Source organism: Eriocheir sinensis, chromosome 58, assembly GCF_024679095.1.
Source record: "Eriocheir sinensis breed Jianghai 21 chromosome 58, ASM2467909v1, whole genome shotgun sequence".
Classification (NCBI taxonomy): Eukaryota; Metazoa; Arthropoda; class Malacostraca; order Decapoda; family Varunidae; genus Eriocheir; species Eriocheir sinensis.
Window position 1 is genome coordinate 5,322,000 of NC_066566.1, and position 21,309 is coordinate 5,343,308.

Below are 21,309 nucleotides of genomic sequence, written 5' to 3' on the forward strand. Positions count from 1 at the left end.
GAGTCATGAACATGCAAACATTTATTACCATGAAATACACAAGGTCATGCATATGAACTTCCCGTACATGCTCCACAAATTACTGTAATATCATCCCATTTAAGATAATTTTACCTTCACTAATCTAGTCACTCAAACATCCCACTGCCCTTCATTCAGGTTTGGAAGGTTAGTAACTTAGTTGAAGTTTTATTCATGATTATTACCATTATCAAGAATCCCAGCTATATAGGCAGACAAGGAGCCAAAATATCCCCAAGAAAACAAATGTTTCATATTTTTTATATATAGTACAGTTATCAGAAAACTTGTGTGTTGACCCGTTGCTGACAGAGGATGGGGCATGCAGACATTGGTTAGGGGGTGGCAGGGGTGGTGTCAGGGGAAGAAGGGGTTGTGAGGGTGGAGGGCGGGCAGTCACAACACTGGGGGAAGGGCGTGCAGGATGGGGAGGTGCAGCAGGGTTCAGCACTAGGGTCAGTAGGTACTGTGCGAGGTTCACGCCAGGTCATCCCGTTCATGTGCTCATCCCGCCAGGCTGTGAGATCACTCAACACACCACTGTTGGGGAGGAAGGGGAGTCTGTATTGATTAATTGGTGCCTCACAAAAGATCTTGCGAAAAAAAAAAAGTTTGCAAAGAAGAATGGAGGGCAAATGCTGGGTATAACATGGAGAGATAGGAAGTAAGCACCATAGACTAAGAAAGAAACAGAAACTGAAGACTTTAACCTGGTAGTAGAGATGGGCCAAATTTGTGTCATGATATAAACCCCCCAAAATAGATGATATATATATACTGATCACAAATGCTTTGATATATATTATGCAATGGTTTGTGTGAGTGATGATTTTTTCTCATTTTTCTCGCTTAGAGGGACCATTAAAAAACATGATCCCTGCTGCTACCGGGTTAATGATTAAGAATAAGAAGAGAACTTAGGCACATTATATCATGCATAGAACTGGTAACAGATGGACATCAATAATAACAAAGTGGCAACCCAAGTATTATAGGCCAACAGATATCTAAGTGGAGGAATTAAATATGAACCTTTGATGGAGTAGGATGTCATACTCTGACATCAAACAGAGGGGAAGAGCATTAGGAAAGGCCTTTTTCCTGCAGTGGAGTAATATTATTGTTGATAATAATAATGGTATTGTGCCAGTGAGCATGAATGGGTTTGCTGTGACTGGCAATTTATTTTACATTCTTTTTCATCCTCTTCACAATGTTTCTGCTCAAACTTCTAAACTGTTCTTTTCTATCATGATATTCCACATAGTACACTTTCAATAGGTACTTTTCTAGGGATATTTTCTTACTAGGAGAGAAATTTAGTATGTTGGATGTAGATATTAACTACAAAAGTGGTCTACAGAAAGCTTGTAGGGATCAGGGTCTGGCATACTGATATAATTGATAATAATCTTAAGGAATGGCCTGGCATAAAAGAGCTTGTAATATGGGCATTAGTCTCCCTCTCCCCAAAGACTGACCTGTACTGAGGGTCGGCAGCAAGGTCATAACGTTCTCCCGGGTCACTGTGGAGGTGGAAGAGGAGGGGTGGGTCATGGGGGGTCAGTGGATGACTACCAGGGCACATTGGGTCATAATTATCAGCATCAGACACGTCTGCAGGAAAGGAAATAGATCGGAAAAGAGAAGATCAGTATAAGCCAAAACCCAAAAAATCTGATAATCATTAGTCATGCAGAGGCTTGAATTGCTAAACACAGTTTGCTTGCTTGAACTTTTCTGTATCATCTTTGGCTCTTATAGTTTTGTATGTGTTGAATTTACATCAGTTTATCTATTCATATCTCTGATGCCCCATCCCCTCATGAGAGCTCTCCCCAGGGGGCAGCCACTCAGTTTTCCCTCTCAGCACACAGGTTGTGCAACTGACTGAGAGGATGCAATAAGGTTTTCAGTAGGCTTGGAGCACCTCCTCAACCCCTGTATGTAACTCACCAGGAGAACCTTACACCCACAACAACTTATGAGCTCAAGTCCTTGTAACCTGAGGGACTGGTACCTGATCCCATGGTGTAGAAGTGAGCCTTGTATGCACCGCTGGTCACGGCCAGGGGACCCACCTCGGGGCTGGGGCTGCTGGGGTAGACAGCCATGTACTGCCTTGGACTCTGCAGGAAGCACAAATATTCTGATGCTGATCCACTGGGAATAGCATCAAAGATTATGTATGTTGCTTGAGCACTGAAATTCACTTATGTATTTTAAAAGAAATACAATGGTTTACTTATTACTAATAAGTGCTGGGCCCCTCTCACAAATACCTTGGTCCCTTCATAGGCTCTAAATATGCATACCACTATAGTCAAACCATTTCAAATAGTCCATTTGGGTGTTCGATGCTGGGGGTCCTTTCCTCCCCTCTGCTCTGCCACACAGTCCCAACACCTATTTTTTCCTCTCATATGTTACCTATTGGTAACATATGAGAGGAAGGGATAGGTGTTGGGACTGAGTGGCAGAGCAGAGGGGAGGAAAGGACCCATGGCATCGAACACCCAAACGGACTATTTGAAATGGTTTGACTTACAGCTATGGCGCTGACCTGACAGGGTCTTCAATATTTCTCAGGCCCAGGATCCTGCATCACATACATCTGCTGCCAAAATATTTCCTTTAAGTCTCCCTCTCTTCCATTCTTAGCATGAATACTTACAGGTACGGAGGGATCCCAAAGCAGTGGGCTGATGTCCACACCATCAAGGGTGAGCCCAGATGTGTTGAAGCCCACCAGAGAGGCCACGGTAGGCAGGAGGTCGAGAGCCGACACCAGGCCATCACTCAGACCTGAGCAATGATGTGGCATTACAAAAATTATTAAAGCCTTTTATGGCATGGAATGCAATCAGCTAGTGCAATCAGACAGACCTTTATTTTCACGGGAAAGTCATGACAGTGAGGTTATCAATCTGTTTTGTTTAGTCATACAACAGTTTGTTACACATATGGCTGAAATCCCATGGAGAAAATTATTATTTTCCAGATTTTTCTTTTGTTTCCACTCCACTTCCCAGTTGCCACTAAATTCTCATGGTTCACTGCATGCTCCTTTTCCTCATCCACACTCTCCATCAGTCCACACCAACCTGGAGGCACAAACAGCCCACACTAACCTGGAGGTACTTGTGGTGGCCAGTGAACAAACATGGGCACCCGCACCCCTCCCTCCCAGGTAGTGCCCTTCCCACACCGGAGAGGCCCGGCACAACCACCACGCTCGTGCCTCCTCAGACTGGGCCTGCAGGGAGAGGAGAGTGGCAGCTGTGTACCATCAAGTAACCAAGAAGGAACTAAAGTCTATTCAAATGAAGTGTTCCTTTGGTGCCTAGGTTGTGTTGCCTCGCCTGATGGGCTGGATTCATCTTTCGATTTCATTGAAGTTGTCTGTCAGTCACATATTCTCTCCTGGTACATGGTTCTCTATTATTTGCCTCAGCTCACTTCATAGAAAATAGTCAGTAAACTCAGCAGGGATTGTATGACTTAATGTTTGTTGAAATTTGATACAAAAAAAAAAATTTATGAGTGAAATATCATCTCTGAAAAATTTATGATACTTTTTACATATTGCCATTTGTAAGAATTATTGAAACTGTACTGAAATAATTCACTTCACCCTATAAATAAAAATCTCTAAATGTTTGTATTTAGAAACAAATCAGCACTGCAGTTTGCTACACAAAGTTTCAAACAGCTCTTTGGAGCCTACTCAACAAAGTCTGTTAAAAGGAAAAGGTGGCCAAGTGTTCAGTGTGCAGGTGTGGGGAGCCCGTGGACCCAGGTGCAAGTCCAACCAAAACACGCTGATTTTTTTAGTCATCGCCGAGTGGCAGAAGATTACCCACATGCTGCCTGGATCTTCAATCAACCCTAAATTCAGCGACATCAGTCAAGAAGAGCACCGGGAGGCAGCATGGGCCCAGCAAAAAGTCATATATCACGGCAGCCACTATAAATAAAATTCGCCTCTGCCATTAATGGGCTGGGGCCGTCTAAGAGGCCCCTCAAGAGAGCCTACTTGCGCTACAGGCAGCACCAAAAAAAAAAAAAAAAAAAAAATAATAATAATAATAATAATAATAATAATAATAATAATAATAATAATAATAATAATAATAATAATAATAATAATAATAATAATAATAATAATAATAATAATAATAATAATAATAATAATAATAATAATAATAATAATAATAATAATAAATAAATAAATAAATAGGTAAATAAGATAAAGTCTATGGAACTATCCTGTCACATTCAACACCAGCAGACTGATAAGCAGAAAGATTTTCACCAGAATGCCATCACCTTTCTAATGCTTACTAGACAAACAGTGTGTTATAGTGGCGCGTTGCCTGGGCTGTGACGCGGAAAACTCTATGGACATCACTGGCCACGTTTATATTTCTTGACAGCTTCAGTGATGGACAATGCAGACAATCCAGATTTGTTCCCCCAGAACATATCTATTCTACTCACTATATTAGCCATACATTAGCAGGACAACTAATGAAGATGCTACTCATACATTGCATCATAATCTCATTTCTTTCCCTCACTACAATTCATTCCACCCCGGTCTGCTGCTATAAATCTGACTTTGCCTTTATTAAAAAAAATTGAGTTCTTACTATGTGAAAGAGTGACCATAAATTAAGAAAGCCACACAAGGAATGAAGAATGAGAGAGCTGAGGTGAATAAGCAAGAGTTTGTTTTGGGGAATGATGAAAGCATCAAGGTACAGTGTAGCCCTCATGCCAGCACCAGCAGCCAGCGGCCAAGGCACCCACGGCCTGGCACTCCCTGCCCTAAAGGAGGATGCAATGTGTTCTTATAGATAACTTGAATGCTCACTTGTATTTGATTTAATATATTATCTGATTAGATGGTTATGTTTAAAAGTTTTCTTTACAGAGTGAAATGGTTTGTTTCATTACTGATTCAACAACTCTTGCCAATGGTAATGATATGTAAAAGGTGGTACATATTTTGGAGCTGTTCTTTCATTTATACTGGTCATGTTTTCTCATTTTTCCTTTTACTGATTTTTTAAAAAGATATGCAAGTTCTTCAGTCCCTGACAAGTCCAATGGGGTCAACCAAAACAGTTAAATAATCTTACATAAGAGCTGAGGTGAGGCAAATAATAAAGAAACATGCAGCACATGAGTATGTGTGACTGACAGACAATCTCCATGACAGCCAGGGAGGAAGCCTGCCAGTCAGGGGAGGACTGACAAACACTTCAAAGGAGCCAGAGAAAATTTTTGCTTGAACAGACTATAGAAAAGTGTGTATATTTCACACGTTTGTACATGTAGAATTTTTCTCGGAAGGACACATTATTTTATGTGTAGTGATAGAGAGCAAATAAGAGACTGGTGCTGTGGTGGAGGGAGAATATTGCTGTGGTGGTTGGGTGCTATCAAGGTGTGGTTGTATTTGAGTGCCTTCTGTAGAAAAGTGGCACTGAGCTCAAGAAAGAAGTCTTGAGTGAGGAAACATGCTTGTGGGTGTGCAATACTGAGCAAGATCTATGTGAGTTTTTTGTATTGAATACCTTTGGGAAAATGAAGTGCTGATATTTTTAGAGGACGATTTGTTTGTGTAATGGTTGCCAGAGTGAAGCCAAGGGAGGATAAGGTAAAAGAAAACAAAATGTTACTAAGAGAAGATGAGCAAAGAAAGAATATAAAAATGAGTACTGTTCATCAGACAATTCCTTCATCTTTATAACCACTATCATATGAAAATAGAGAAAAAGAAAAAGAAAATGGAATAGAGTAGATTGGTGAAGCAACTAGGCATGACTTCTTATACTTCTCACCCATTATCAGACAAGAACCAGATGAGAGTGGAGGACAGGAGGCCGTGCTGGTCCAGGGCAGCCACCACCCGGCCCACCGCCCAGTCCATCTCCCTCAGGGCATCCCCTATCTTGCCACGCAGACTCGTGCCTGCAAACTCTTCAGAGGCAAATTGTGGGTGATGGACCTGGTGAGGAAACCATTGACCAATTAATTTTGTTGGTAAGGTTATCCACAAGGCACTCCAGTGCTCAATGCAAATGCTAACTATATGAGAGTTTTGACTGAACCTCCTTGATGATAAGAAACAAATACCCATAAATCTTTATGAGATAACTAAAGATTTAATATAATTTTTCAATACCCTGAAGCAAGGAATCCCCAAAGAACTTTCCAATATGACAAAATTTTTAACAGTTGGAAAGGGATGCACAATACCAGTGAGTCTTCATCTGACTTTTTAATAATGCAATCATAAATGAGTCAATGAGAAGGATGAAAGCATTGGGATGAGGCAGAGATATGAATGACCTTTGAGAACATTGTAAAATTCTGTAATATTGTATCTGAACAAAGATGATCAAGAAACTGATAAATACTGCAGAATTTGTAATATTAGTAGGGTAGAATACATGCTGCACCTCTCACTTAATCATCTGCCTCACTTCTTTGATGGCATGATGGACACCATTCAGAGTGTTTTGACGATTCATTACAGCTCAGCATGTAATGTTAATGATGAACGGCATAACACGACACTTGAAAATCTACTGTGACCCATTTTAGAGAACAATACTAATGTACAGCCTTTTTCTGACAAATGTTTCAATGTTTAAGGTTGAAATTTCCACAAGACTCATCCAGCAAACAGAATAATGGTGATGACAAAAAGCACGCAGCTAACTGGAGAGGTATTCGTAGCTGTCAATGCTCACATGGAGGAACGGGAAGTAGAGGAAGAATGGTGTGCCCGAGGAGGCCGCGTCATCAATGAAGGTGACGGCCGTGTCCACCAAGCGAGGGGTGAGGGAGAGCAGGTCAACCGGCTGCTCAACAATGGTGGTGTCACTGTAAGGTCACAAAGAGGCTGTCATCCAACATTAATAACCCTTTTCCTCAATCTTTATTCCTTTATTATCCTCAACTCTCCTACTCCTTATCCTTATTCTTTTTTTATAATTTTTTTGCATTCTTTTAGCAGTTTTATTTCTCTATATTATCCTCACTTCTCCTACTCCTTACCCATATCATTTTTCATCACTTTTATTGTATCCTTTCTAGCACCTTCAACTCCTCACCTTCCTCCTCCTCATCGCTCTCCTGACACATTAAGGACTTTGGCTTTTTTAACATCCTCAGCTCCTCAGTCTCTTTTTCCTTCTCCTTAATCATCACTACAAGAATGATTTTACTTAAGTTACTCTGTCTACACCTTGCAAGAGCTTATTTTTGTATATGGAAAACTTATATTTTAGAACTTTTGAGGTAAATGAAATGATGGAAACTGGATGGAATGAGAATAGAGAATGAAGGGCATAAGGAAACGTGGAAGGAATAAGAGGAAGGGGAGGGAAGGAAAAATATTAGAATGAGAGAAAAGGATGAAGGGAATAAAGAGACGTGGAAGGAATGTAGGGAAGGGAAGGGAAGGAAAAAGATTAGAATGAGAGAAAAGGATGAAGGGAATAAAGAGACATGGAAGGAATGTTAGGAAGGGAAGGGAAGGAAAAATATTAGAATGAGAGAAAAGGATGAAGGGAATAAAGAGACATGGAAGGAATAAGAGGAAGGGAAGGGATGGAAAAAGATTAGAATGAGAGAAAAGGATGAAGGGAATAAAGAGACATGGAAGGAATGTTAGGAAGGGAAGGGAAGGAAAAATATTAGAATGAGAGAAAAGGATGAAGGGAATAAAGAGACATGGAAGGAATGTTAGGAAGGGAAGGGAAGGAAAAAGATTAGAATGAGAGAAAAGGATGAAGGGAATAAAGAGACATGGAAGGAATAAGAGGAAGGGAAGGGATGGAAAAAGATTAGAATGAGAGAAAAGGATGAAGGGAATAAAGAGACATGGAAGGAATGTAGGGAAGGGAAGGGAAGGAAAAAGATTAGAATGAGAGAAAAGGATGAAGGGAATAAAGAGACATGGAAGGAATGTAGGGAAGGGAAGGGAAGGAAAAAGATTAGAATGAGAGAAAAGGATGAAGGGAATAAAGAGACATGGAAGGAATGTAGGGAAGGAAGGGAAGGAAAGATTAGAATGAGAGAAAAGGATGAAGGGAATAAAGAGACATGGAAGGAATGTTTGGAAGGGAAGGGAAGGAAAAAGATTAGAATGAGAGAAAAGGATGAAGGGAATAAAGAGACATGGAAGGAATGTAGGGAAGGGAAGGGAAGGAAAAAGATTAGAATGAGAGAAAAGGATGAAGGGAATAAAGAGACATGGAAGGAATAAGAGGAAGGGAAGGGATGGAAAAAGATTAGAATGAGAGAAAAGGATGAAGGAATAAAGAGACATGGAAGGAATGTAGGGAAGGAAGGAAGGAAAAAGATTAGAATGAGAGAAAAGGATGAAGGGAATAAAGAGACATGGAAGGAATGTAGGGAAGGGAAGGGAAGGAAAAATATTAGAATGAGAGAAAAGGATGAAGGGAATAAAGAGACATGGAAGGAATGTTAGGAAGGGAAGGGAAGGAAAAAGATTAGAATGAGAGAAAAGGATGAAGGGAATAAAGAGACATGGAAGGAATAAGAGGAAGGGAAGGGATGGAAAAAGATTAGAATGAGAGAAAAGGATGAAGGGAATAAAGAGACATGGAAGGAATGTAGGGAAGGGAAGGGAAGGAAAAAGATTAGAATGAGAGAAAAGGATGAAGGGAATAAAGAGACATGGAAGGAATGTAGGGAAGGGAAGGGAAGGAAAAAGATTAGAATGAGAGAAAAGGATGAAGGGAATAAAGAGACATGGAAGGAATGTAGGGAAGGGAAGGGAAGGAAAAAGATTAGAATGAGAGAAAAGGATGAAGGGAATAAAGAGACATGGAAGGAATGTTAGGAAGGGAAGGGAAGGAAAAAGATTAGAATGAGAGAAAAGGATGAAGGGAATAAAGAGACATGGAAGGAATAAGAGGAAGGGAAGGGAAGGAAAAAGATTAGAATGAGAGAAAAGGATGAAGGGAATAAAGAGACATGGAAGGAATAAGAGGAAGGGGAGGGATGGAAAAATATTAGAATGAGAGAAAAGGATGAAGGGAATAAAGAGACATGGAAGGAATAAGAGGAAGGGAAGGGAAGGAAAAAGATTAGAATGAGAGAAAAGGATGAAGGGAATAAGAGACATGGAAGGAATAAGAGGAAGGGAGGGATGGAAAAATATTAGAATGAGAAAAGGATGAAGGGAATAAAGAGACATGGAAGGAATAAGAGGAAGGGAAGGGAAGGAAAAAGATTAGAATGAGAGAAAAGGATGAAGGGAATAAAGAGACATGGAAGGAATGAGAGGAAGGGGAGGGATGGAAAAATATTAGAATGAGAGAAAAGGATGAAGGGAATAAAGAGACATGGAAGGAATAAGAGGAAGGGGAGGGAAGGAAAAAGATTAGAATGAGAGAAAAGGATGAAGGGAATAAAGAGACATGGAAGGAATGTAGGGAAGGGAAGGGAAGGAAAAAGATTAGAATGAGAGAATAGTATGAAGGGAATAACGAGAGATTGAAGGAATGTAGGGAAGGGAAGGGAAGGAAAAAGATTAGAATGAGAGAAAAGGATGAAGGGAATAAAGAGACATGGAAGGAATAAGAGGAAGGGGAGGGATGGAAAAATATTAGAATGAGAGAAAAGGATGAAGGGAATAAAGAGACATGGAAGGAATGTAGGGAAGGGAAGGGAAGGAAAAAGATTAGAATGAGAGAAAAGGATGAAGGGAATAAAGAGACATGGAAGGAATGTAGGGAAGGGAAGGAAAAAGATTAGAATGAGAGAAAAGGATGAAGGGAATAAAGAGACATGGAAGGAATGTTAGGAAGGGAAGGGAAGGAAAAAGATTAGAATGAGAGAAAAGGATGAAGGGAATAAAGAGACGTGGAAGGAATGTAGGGAAGGGAAGGGAAGGAAAAAGATTAGAATGAGAGAAAAGGATGAAGGGAATAAAGAGACGTGGAAGGAATAAGAGGAAGGGAATGGATGGAAAAAGATCATATTCACTATAAAAAACTTACTATGCCTCACTGTACAAACTTTATTACCAGTCACCTATAGAGTGGACAGGAGACTTTGCTGACTGAGCAGTTGCCTTGGCAGGGGACGGGCCCCGGGAAGCAGGTGTAGCAGGGGCACATATTGTGGGAGTAGGGCAGCCCCAGGTAGTGGTCGAAGCCAAAGTGAGTGGGCAGGTACTCCCCCTGCAGCCCGACACCCAGGTGCCACTTGCCGGCAATCAAGGTTTCATAGCCCTGGGACAGGCAGGTGTGTCTTGTTAAAATGGAATAGTGTTGTATAGAAAGAGTTAGATGCAGTTTTTTACTTATCTCTCTTACTGGACTTTATATTAATAGACAATAAATCTATCTATCTATCTATCTATCAATCTCCGTATCTATCTCTATATCTATCTATCTATCTATCTAAGAAGTCATCCTCAAACTTTACTTAGCACTAGTTAGAGCTCATCTCGATTATGCGGTTCAGTTCTGGTCCCCCTACTAAAGAATGTATATCAAGGTGTTAGAATCTGTACAGAGGAGGATGACAAAGATGATTCAGGGCTGAGAAACTTGCCTTATGAAGACAGACTGAAGCATTTAAATCTACACTCTCTAGAAAGGCGAAGGTTGCGAGGAGACCTGATCGAAGTCTATAAATGGATGAAAGGCTTTAACAAAGGGGATGTCAATAGGGTTTTGGTTGTAAAAGAACCAGGTAGGACACGTAGCAACGGTTTTAAGTTAGATATATTCAGATTCAACAAAGACATAGGCAAGAATTGGTTTACCAACAGTGGTGGATGAATGGAACAGGCTTGGCAGTCATGTTGTATGTGCCAATACCATAGATACATCCAAGAAGAGGTTGGATAAAGGCATGGATAGTGAGGTAAGGTGGGGTTAGGATTACAGGAGCTGCCTTGTATAGGCCAACCAGCCTCTTGCAGTTGCAGATTCTTTACGTTCTTATGTTCTTATCTATCTATCTATCTATCTATTTTTCTATATGCTTACACCTACCTTGCTCTTGAGGATGGCAGCGAGTGTGGTCTCCTCACGAGGCAGCCCCAGGGTGTTGTCCGCCACAAATGCCCCGGGGTACACGCCGCTGCGCACGTGCTGCCGGCCCGTCAGGAGGGACGCCCTAAGGGAGAATGTGTGAGCATGAATTAGGTCACGAGGGGGCTCAGGGGAATGAGGTCAGGATTGAGGCCCAGGTGAAGGAAACATTTGATTGACATGAGTATGAATAAGGCCGAGGTCTTTGTGCTTCATAGTTTTAAGACACGAAGTCAGAAAATTCAGGTGTCATGGGATGAACAGAGTAGTGTCCTGAGCACTGTAAGAATGTAGTGGAAATAATGAGTTTGTACTATTTGAAGGCACGCTATTCGACGCATATGATCAATAATTGCATATGGCTTTCACTCCCTGATGTTCCCCTTCTTGAATAATTGTGGGCTGATTGCTTCGTGGTTTTGGTTAGTTCTCGTGAATCGCACTATTTGATTTCACACTGCGTGGGAGGCTACTAAATTGTTGTGCCTCTTAAAGCCTGTTATGTTCGGGTGTTCTGAAGGGTCCCTGTATGCTCGGCGAGTGCCAGCGTTTGATCGTAGTGGTTGAGATTGTTTCGGAGAGGGAACGTGTCTCATCCAGGTCCGGGCTCCGATGCGCACGAACTAAGAGCCGATTTCACAGTCCAACATTGTGTCTTCGTAACAGCCCGAACCAAACTATAGAATCCCATACAATCCAAAATGGTGAGGTCTTCGATGCCACACTAAATACACAAGACTTTTCCTGTTTAGCTACCGACGAATAAGGGCCGCAGTTTATCTCCTGCTCTTAATGATCACCTGCTGGCTAATCGTAGTCTTCAGAGTGTGCAATATCGCAGAACCGACAACACGCAGGTAAGGCAGGTAACGGGCTACTTAACAATGCCACGTTCCCGTGTCATTCATGAACTCTAAGGTGTCCTATGAAACCACCCTAGTGATCTGGTACGTCCGTTACGGCAAGACATGAAAACCCCTTCGTGAACTCACCTGGAGGGGCTGCACAGTGGACTAGTGACGTAGCTGTGCGTGAAGTAGCGGCTCTGCCTGGCCAGCGCGTCGATCTCCGGGGTTCTGCAAGTAAGTGAAAAAAAGGTAAAGCAACCTCCCGTGGACACATGGCACAACATTAATTGAAATTTAAAGTTTGGCCTGAAAAACAAAAAAACTTGTATAGTTGGCACATCCCTCTCCTTTTTCATTAAAAATCTGTTAATCTGAAAAGAGGTGGATTCGCATCTATTCAGATGTTTTGAATTTTTTATGATTATTTTTAACCACGATAAAAAATAGTTTAGATTTCAATTTATTACCATTGTAATGGTCGTGGTGCAGAAAACAGACTTCAGATACTAAATTCTGAACAATTACACAATTTTTGACATCCTAAAATCATATTTGCACTAAGTCAAGCGTCTTCAAACAAAGACATTCCCTGATAAAAGCCAAATATTTAAAAATGCAGATTCAGGGATTACAAATGTAAGAGCAATTCACAAACACAGGACCGGCGAGGCGGTAACACAAATAGCTACATATTTGCTGACGTACTTGGTTTGATTCCTGAAGTTCCCAGTCACTGACCTAAAGCTCATTAAAATTCATTCCAGTCATATCAAGACGCTTTTATTTTATTTTCATTTCAGGCGCTCTTCAATAAACTACCAAAAATTAACTTTGAGGTTACCAATTCTTATTCACGTGAACTTGTGAACTTTATGAACTTTCTGGTCATCACTTGTCTCGAGAACTTGTCATACCTGGAGGTGGGATGACCTGAGAAGCTGAGGTCACCATAGCCAAGGTCATCAGCCAAGAAGAGAACAATATTTGGTGGTAACGACGCCTCATCCTTCTCCTCCCCGCTCTTCTCATTCACCGCCTCATTTGCTCTTTGCGTCTTTGTTTTCATCACCCTAACGCTCTCCTCAGCAACTGGCTTATTCTCGTCATGGGCTTGCTTAACCGTCTCATTCTCCTCGAGTGCCTCATTTCCTGTCACTTGACACTCTGAGTTTATTATCAAGAAACACAGCACGTAGAGTAGCACCTTCATTCTATTCTCACTTTCCTTTCGTGTCGGCAACAAACAAGATAATATACCGCGCAGCTTCAGATGATGGCAGTAAATGCATGCGACACCGAGTCTTCACCAATGACTTCGAAAAAGCTTGTGGTGGGAAGCAACGTTGCCAGATTGTCGTACTCAGCCTCTTATATTTACCAACTTCCGACCCAAAAACTGTCTCCTGGGCCCCAGTAACTGCCTTCATATATAGTTATCCTTAAAATGGTTAAATATTGGTGTTTCTTGGCAATAGATATGGGTCTGACACAGGTAAATATGATGCTCCTCCCTTCTCCTTTGTTGTTTTACTTGCAACAATAAACTATCAATCAATGCTCTGAGTACGATCATCTGGCAACAGTGGTGGGAAGGGGTAGTGACGAGACAGATTGGGATATGATATGTCGTGCAAGGGCGAGGAAGGGGCAGTGACGAGACAGACTGGGATAAGATCTTAGATAAGGACGGTGAGGGGGGTTATGGGAAGGCAGTGGGGGGAGGGGCAGTGATGGGAAGGATGGGAGGGTATAGTGGATGGAGGTAGTGAGGGGGGCGATGGGAGGGTAGTGGGAGGAGATGGTGACGGGGCAGATGGGGTGGTCAGAGTGAGGAGAACAGGAGAGGGATAGATGGGGTGAGGCGTTGGGTCGGTGGGGGTGACTTAGGGACCTCCGGGGATGACGCGCTGGGGGGGGGGGGAAGGGGGGGGCAGGTGAGGATAGAGAGGGGTGAGAAGAAGACAAGTGGGCTGTAGGGCTGTTTATCTATACCCTGGGAACTGTTACCTGATTACACACACACACACACACACACACACACACACACACACACACACACACACTTTTCATTCGTATAATAACTGGGACGTAAATATTCACTACAGACCCACCGGCCTCACATCTAATAACAATAGAAATATCAATATCTATATACACGATAATAAAAATAATAATAATAATAATTATGTGTAAAAGAGGAGGAAGGAAAAGGGGGTATTTAGGTGAGTGTATTCCTGACTATCTTTGCTCAAAGCTTCTTTAGGACAAATCAAGGCCTTTATTTTTTTAGCACTTGTCTCCTACCATTGTATCTTTTTAGTTTCCTGGTGCTACTTCCACATGTATCCTTAGTTGTATAATCACACTCTGTACTGCCTGGGGGTTGGGATGGCATGCTCCTCCCTTCTCCTTTGTTGTTTACTTGCAACAATAAACTATCAATCAATAGGATTCATTCCCCTGAAGAAGCAGCAGCAGCCGCGGCCGTCGCTTCCCATGCACAAGGGTGAGGGAACGTGCTTTAATAAACTCAACTGGCAACAGAAAAAGCCGCGGCACAGTGACTGGCCTAAACTTATGAATGGCCAGCGTGAACAGAGCGCCTTTGTATGGAACGGCTGGTGCCACACGACGCGAGGCAGCGCTCTTTATTTAATTCTACAACTATCATGAAAAATTGGCAGCGAGCGTTCGAGAATCTGTGAGGAATATGATTTTGTTGTTATCAATAAAAAAAGTAAATTTGTCTTCGTGTCATCTGTGCCCTTTATCTCACGCGGGTGTGTGTGTGTGTGTTTCAGTGTTTGTCACTATTTCTCTCTCTCTCTCTCTCTCTCTCTCTCTCTCTCTCTCTCTCTCTCTCTCTCTCTCTCTCTCTCTCTCTCTCTCTCTCTCTCTCTCTCTCTCTCTCTCTCTCTCTCTCTCTCTCTCTCTCTCTCTCTCTCTCTCTCTCTCTCTCTCTCTCTCTCTCAGTGGACATCTTGGATTCCACATCTTGAGACAATTACGAGAGCAGTTAGGGCGACGATGAGAGAAGGAGGGAGGAGGAGAGAGGAGAGAGAGAGAGGACAACATCTCGCCGCATTATGTAAACACGACAGTCCCGAGGCAGATAAATTACTGGCGTCGTTCACTCGTCCCTGTTTGCGACATCATTTTTAATACCAGGCTCGGAGGGTTTGGTCAGGCGCGTCGAGGGTGGTGGGTGGGGGGGGATGAGAGAGAGTTTTCATCACTCTTCCTTCCTTCTTGTTTTCAGTATTTGAAATAATTCTAAAGTAACCCTTGCCATATAGTTTTTTTTTTTTCAAAGCAACTTCATAAGATTATTTTGTAGACAATTTCAATGTACTATTATTTCTTCTGCAGCGATTTTATTTAATGTGGTGTTTCTTTAAAAAAAAAAACCCACTTTTTAAACTATATTTGCTATCTAGTTTTACCGTCGGGCATAGTGAGTATCAAAAGCAACTACACACGCTGCAGAAAAAAAATGAAAGTGTATTGAAATTATGCCGACAAATTTCCGAGGAAGCCATCACCTCCCTCGAGTGTGCACTTGACAACACCAGCGTCTTTTCCCTCCCTTCCTTCCCCAGTCCCAAGTAATTAAAGCAAGCAAGAGAACCAACCCCTCTCCACACCACTTTTCTCCGGTATGACCTAACAGAGCCCCACCACCACCACTTTCCTCCGGTAGGACTTAACAACCCGCCGCCCTCAACCCGCCGCCGCCGCCCACTCACGGCAGACTGACGCGCCGCCACAACAGGAGTCCACTGTATCACGCGTATGAAGTAAATACGAGCAAGGCGAACCAAGAGGACCCACTGGGAACGTCCTTGGCCGTGTGTGTGTGTGTGTGTGTGTGTGTGTGTGTGTGTGTGTGTGTGTGTGTGTGTGTGTGTGTGTGTGTGTGTGTGTGTGTGTGTCCTTAGCTTAGACGGAAAAAAAGAAAGTGCCACTCATTAATTTACGAGAGAGAGAGAGAGAGAGAGAGAGAGAGAGAGAGAGAGAGAGAGAGAGAGAGAGAGAGAGAGAGACCCCATGGTCCAGACTTGGTGGTCTGTCCTACATTAATCAGAAGACTCCAAAACGTTGCATTTCTACTCTAGTTGATATTAAGTTGAAGGAAGTGACGGTCTAGCTTTTTTTTGAAGGAGTCAATCGTGTTACACTGGACCACTGACGGTGGGAGCTTTACTTGTCTACATCTGAGTTTTACGCCATTGTTCCTCGTGCGCAAAGTGTCATCGATCATAAACAGTGTTGATCTGTCTACATTCGTGAAACCATTAAGTATTTTAAAACATTCTATCAGTTTTCCTCAGGCGACGTTTCAGAGAGAACATGTTAAGGGTAGAAAGCCTTTCTTCGTAGGATTTGTTGCGAGGAAGGGATCATTTTCGTTGCCCGACGCTGAACACCTTCTAATTTAGCAATATCCTTTGCATGGGGGAGACCAAACTGTACCGCATATTCCAAGTGGTCTGACTAAACTGTTGTAGAGCGGAGTATTACATCTTTATTCTTGAATAAATTTGAGGTTTGACGCGATTTTGACCCCAAGTCTTTGACGCATTGAACGTTTAACGCCGCGCATTTCGTAGAGAGAGAGAGAGAGAGATGATTATAAAGTGGGTAGGAAAGAATAACAGTGGTGGTCTACAGAGAGGAAGAAGGATGTGGGGTGGGGAAGGAAGGGAAGAGTGGGGCGTGGCGAGGAGGAGGAGGAGGAGGAGGAGGAGAGGCAGTGAGTGTAGCGGGCAACGTGCGAGTGGCGGGGTAGCGTGGCACTAGTGTCAGCCTGGACGGTGGTGGAGTGCCAGCCGTAGAGGCGAGGATGCACGGTGGCTCTGTTGGTGTGTTGGCGCTGGTGGAGTGTGTTGGCGCTGGTGGAGTGTGTTGGCGGGGGCGTGAGCGGAGTGCGGCGGCGCGAGGATATACCGTAGTGGGTGTTGTATAGTGTCGAGTGTGTGCGTGTGTGTGTGTATGTGCTTCAAGTGACGTACGTGTGCGTGTTCTTCCGTACCGAAACCTTACTATTCCTAAATGCCAATACTAAAAAGTGATTGAAAATAAAGAAGGGAATGAATTTCAGTGCGACGTTGAGGGGATGCGAGTGGGACACTGTATACATATGGTTCCCTTCTCTGTGGCTCAACAATTTAACCCAAAATAATACTTGAAAATAACAATACAGAACACTTCCCCCAGTGAATCAAATGGCAGTGAGACGTTGACGGGATGCGGGTAGGACACTGTGCACATGGGTAACGTCAAGAGTGAGGGAGTTGATATACAATGCAGGTGACCATCGGGTGACGTGAAGCTTCTCTGTGTGGCGTGTGGCGTGCGGGCAAGACTCACGTTCACCGCACAGGCCTCGGGTAAGCATGGAGTGAGTGACCGGTGTTCCCAAGGCGGGCAGTGGTCTCCTTCGCCGTTTTGTTGTTGTTGTGTTTGATGGGGTGGTGAGGAGGTGGCGTGTGGTGTGGTGTGGAGTTATATTGAAGGGTTATTTGCTTGCTTACTTAATTTACATCATCTTCATCTTTTCCTCCTCCTCGGCCTTCCTTTCTCCTAACCTCCACCTCTCGCGACCACCACCATGTCCTCCTCCTCCTCCTCCTCCTCCTCCTCCTCCTCATTATTATCATTCTTATTTTTTATTGTTATCCGCTTCGTTGACTTTCCTCTAACTGCTGCTGCTACTACTAATGTTACTACTACTACTGTTCCTACTACTACTACTGCTAACTACTACTACTACTATTACTGCTACTACTGTTTCTACTACTGCTATTATCAATTTTCCTGTTCTTGTTGCTCTCCTCCTCCTCCTCCTCCCCTCCCCCTCCTCCTCCTTCCTTTTATCTTTCTCGTTCTCATTCTTCCGTTACCACCGTCGTCGCCCTCATCTCAGTGTTGCCGCCTTGTCACAAAACCCATCTAGCACCCACGTGACGAAGATGACAAGGCTGCCCGCTGCCGTATTGTGTTGCATTTAAGTGTCATTTGTCGTTCCCTGTTGGAGCGTTGATATAATTCCCCCTCATTGCCGTGGCCCGCTACATGAATGCTCGCTTGGACGTCCAGAGAATTCCACCCTCATGACGCACTACGCAACTTATTTGTTTTTTGTACGTGACGTTTAATATCAACCGTAATTAATCTACTTGTTGGTGTCAAGCTTATGAGGGTGAGTGGCAGGAAAGAGAGGGGAGACTGAAAGGGAGGGTGAGAGGAGGGAGGAGGGAGGGTCTAGGAGGCAGGGTTTACAGAGGTACCAAGGGAGGGGAGGAGGGGTAAAGACACAGGACAAAGTGGTCATGTTGCTGAGGTCATGCTCTTAATGCTGCCGGCGGGAGGAAGGGAGATAAGAAACGGGGAGATGGAGGAAAGGAGGAGAGATGGAGGAGGAGGAGAGGGTGGGAATGAGGAGAGGTGGAGGGACAATGTATGACAGAGGGAATGGAAGAAAGAGGGAAGGAGAGATAAAAGAACACAGGGAATGAGAGGAAGAAGAGGAATGCAGAGTAAGGGTTAGAAGGAAGAGGAGAGTAAGGAACGCAAGCATGGAGAGGAAGTGGAAGGAAGGGGGAGTAAGATAAACGGACGTAATGGGAAGGAGTGTAGGTGGAGGAAAGATGGAGAGATAAGGAAAAACGAGTAAAAGTGAGAGCAAGGTATGGAGGGTGGCAGAGGGCAAGATAAAGGGACGGGAAGGGAAATAGTTCAAGTGGTGGAAAGAAAGGGAAATGGAGGGAAAGTGAGATAAAAGTGAGAGTAAAGGACGGAGGGAGGCAGAGCAAACAGGTGACTCTTGGGCAGGAAACAACAGGCCGCCGTTCACTGAGTCACCCGCTGCCTGTTTAGTCTGGCCAGGGGCGGGGGGCGAACGCGTGCGTCAGTGTAAATAATATTCTTCCAAAGCTTACATCAGTGGAGGCGGCTTGTAATAATAGAGATTCACCACCAGACATAATTAGTCCACTGCAGAACAAAGGGCCTGAGTTTGATGGTGGTGTACGTCATCCAGTTTCGGCCAAGGTTATAATTTTCAAAGAACTGATAAAAGATGGTTCAGCGATATTTTCTATTTACTTCATGGTGTTGCAATAAAGTAGGCCTTTGTAACCAAGTTGTAGGTGTTGTTGAACAATCTAAGCCAAAGTCAAGGGATTCTTACCTCCCTGTACCTCACTATCGGATTGCGAGGTCATCACAGTTTAACCCGTCCGCTGCGATTACCACGGATTTGGCCTTCCTTGGTAGCCTGGTAAAATATAGTCCCAGGTCTTTCTCTTCCTCTGTGGTGGATAGTGGAGTGTTTCCCCATGTGGTATTGGTGTGCTGGATATCCCCTCCCATGGTGCAGGACTTTACATTTTTCTTCAGCCACTTTTTGCTCCATTTCACTAGCTTGGTGAGGTCTGACTGTAGGAAATCCGCAGTCAAGGGGTTAAGAAACGCTGGTCTAAGTAGTGTTCTGTGGCACGTGTCGCGAGGTGATGAGGGAAGGTAAAGCTTAAAACAAAACATTCGTGAAAGGACTTTACAATCGTGAAGGTAAAAAGGTAAACGCTGATATAGACATGCACAAAAGACAATCATTAATAATACATATACACGTATACATATTGAAAAATGGTGTTCGCATGAGGGCGGCACAGCGAAGCTCAGCCTGGGAGTGTTATGTGGCCTCTAATCCCCAAGCCCCAGTGACAGGCATGTGCGAGCAGGTGTGTCCTCCCCCTTACACCCTCCGCCCCACCGCCCCACGTTCTCCCGACCCCTCGCTGATCCCTTTCCTCGTGTTGTCATCGCACGTCACCACTGACCTACTTCCTCCACTTCCGACGTGTTCAATAGGAGCCACGCGGAAACACGCTTGCTTGTACACCAGTGTCTATCTGAAAGCCTCTTATTGGATTAGCAGAGGAAAAATATTGGTGGGGCAGTTTTCTTACTAGTATTTTTTTTGACAACTCGTCACATAACTATATATTTTCATATACAGTTGCAAGTTTCACACCAAATTTTGGAAAGGGGTGCAAAGTATAGCAATGTTGGTGCATCGCAGCCCAATGGCCTGCTCTTTGATCGCGCGGATTACACACCATGTAAAAAAAATATGAACTTCACGAATGAGCCTGATTTGTGTTAAGCAGGAAGGTCTTGGTACACTACGGAAGATTACATTGGAAACAGGTTGTTTACAAGATTTTCGGAAATAGTTTTGCGTAACTACAGAAACAAGTCACTTTCGTATACGACGTGCGTGACTAGACGTGTCACGGAGGCTTTCAGGGGCGACTTATGTGGCAGACAACTCCTTCCGCTGTCAGGCGGCCTCGTCTATACACGGTGTTTTGATTTAATTGGCAAATGTAAAAAAATCCATCACATGCATCGGGATTGTAACATTGTGTGTAGCCTAACAATGCTCACTGCTGGAACACTCACCCGGGGACTCCGGGTAGCAGGCCGGCGCAGAGATAAGGGGCAGACGTGTGGTGGTTCAGGAGTTTGACGGGGCCACGTTTTGAAAGGTGAAATGCTTCCCGGAACTGTTGCAGCAGGACAGGCGGGACGCCGCTCACCGCTACAACGTAGCCGTTCACCACCCTCGCTGGTTCCACTTGACTGTTCGGAAAGTATAATTGGTGTGCATTAACTTACTTAAAGTGAAATCATAACATTACCGGACAGTATGCAAAGAAAGTTTCTTTTATGAGTAGTGAATGACTGGGCACTTACAAACAAGACACTCGAAACTCAGCCATCCATTAGGCTGCCTCAAGGCGGGGATGTATGCATCATGGCGAACAGATGTGCAGGTGTGGAGGCACAGCCGCCCTCTGTTGGCTCACTCAGCCCCTCACGCAGGCACCCCCGCCGCCCCCGCCTAACAGTAAACATCTCACATTGACTCCTGAAAGGACCGCACTCACCTCAGCCTCTGACGCCGCCAAGGTGACTGAGGCTATCACCAGGGCATTCAATAGTCCGCCTCTCCCTCGTCCTTGGCATCCTTTTTACTCTCGTTTAGCACGTCACGTCGTCTTTATGTTCACCATTCACGTAGCTGCAGGTGCTGGAGTATTCCATGCTTCTTCACATAGCGTAACAGGCGTCCAGGAGTTCCGGGAGTCACGTAACACAAGGAAAAGTGAAGGACCACACGACCAAGCCCTTCTTCGCGCCGCCACGTGCATAATTATGGAAGTGGCGGAGGACGGGATCGGAAGGAAGTGAGTCGGCTCGCTGTTCGGCTTGAAGCGTTGACTGTAGTTCGATTCTAGTGTTGCCACCGCGCGAACATGACTGCTATGCATTTCCCGTTG

At 43.8% G+C, this 21,309-nt stretch overlaps 2 protein-coding genes across 4 annotated transcripts in view; one reads left to right on the top strand and one right to left on the bottom strand.

Annotated features, from left to right (window-relative positions):
* Positions 1 to 176: 176 nt before the first annotated feature.
* Positions 177 to 20,763, bottom strand: LOC126985092 (arylsulfatase A-like). Of its 3 annotated transcripts, XM_050839542.1 has the most exons (12): positions 20,723 to 20,763; positions 20,429 to 20,608; positions 12,104 to 12,187; positions 11,073 to 11,196; positions 10,102 to 10,301; positions 6,786 to 6,918; positions 5,871 to 6,037; positions 3,153 to 3,277; positions 2,696 to 2,826; positions 2,042 to 2,150; positions 1,503 to 1,638; positions 177 to 561 (listed from the first exon to the last, which is right to left on the bottom strand). In XM_050839542.1, exons 1-12 carry the CDS (start codon positions 20,746 to 20,748, stop codon positions 357 to 359), a joined length of 1,620 nt encoding a protein of 539 aa, XP_050695499.1. In that variant the 5' UTR covers positions 20,749 to 20,763; the 3' UTR covers positions 177 to 356. The 3 variants fall into 3 exon arrangements, with proteins under 3 accessions (XP_050695499.1, XP_050695498.1, XP_050695500.1); XM_050839541.1 differs by lacking the exons at positions 20,429 to 20,608; positions 20,723 to 20,763 and adding an exon at positions 12,874 to 13,364; XM_050839543.1 differs by lacking the exons at positions 20,429 to 20,608; positions 20,723 to 20,763 and adding an exon at positions 12,874 to 13,373 and having other exon boundaries at positions 412 to 561; positions 1,503 to 1,547.
* The window catches only part of LOC126985093 (zinc finger protein ZIC 5-like), an 86,503-nt gene continuing 82,040 nt past the window's right edge, over positions 16,847 to 21,309 (top strand). The window contains exon 1 of the mRNA XM_050839544.1: positions 16,847 to 17,349. The gene's annotated coding sequence lies outside the window, so the exon portion shown is untranslated. The remainder of the gene's footprint in view (positions 17,350 to 21,309) is intronic.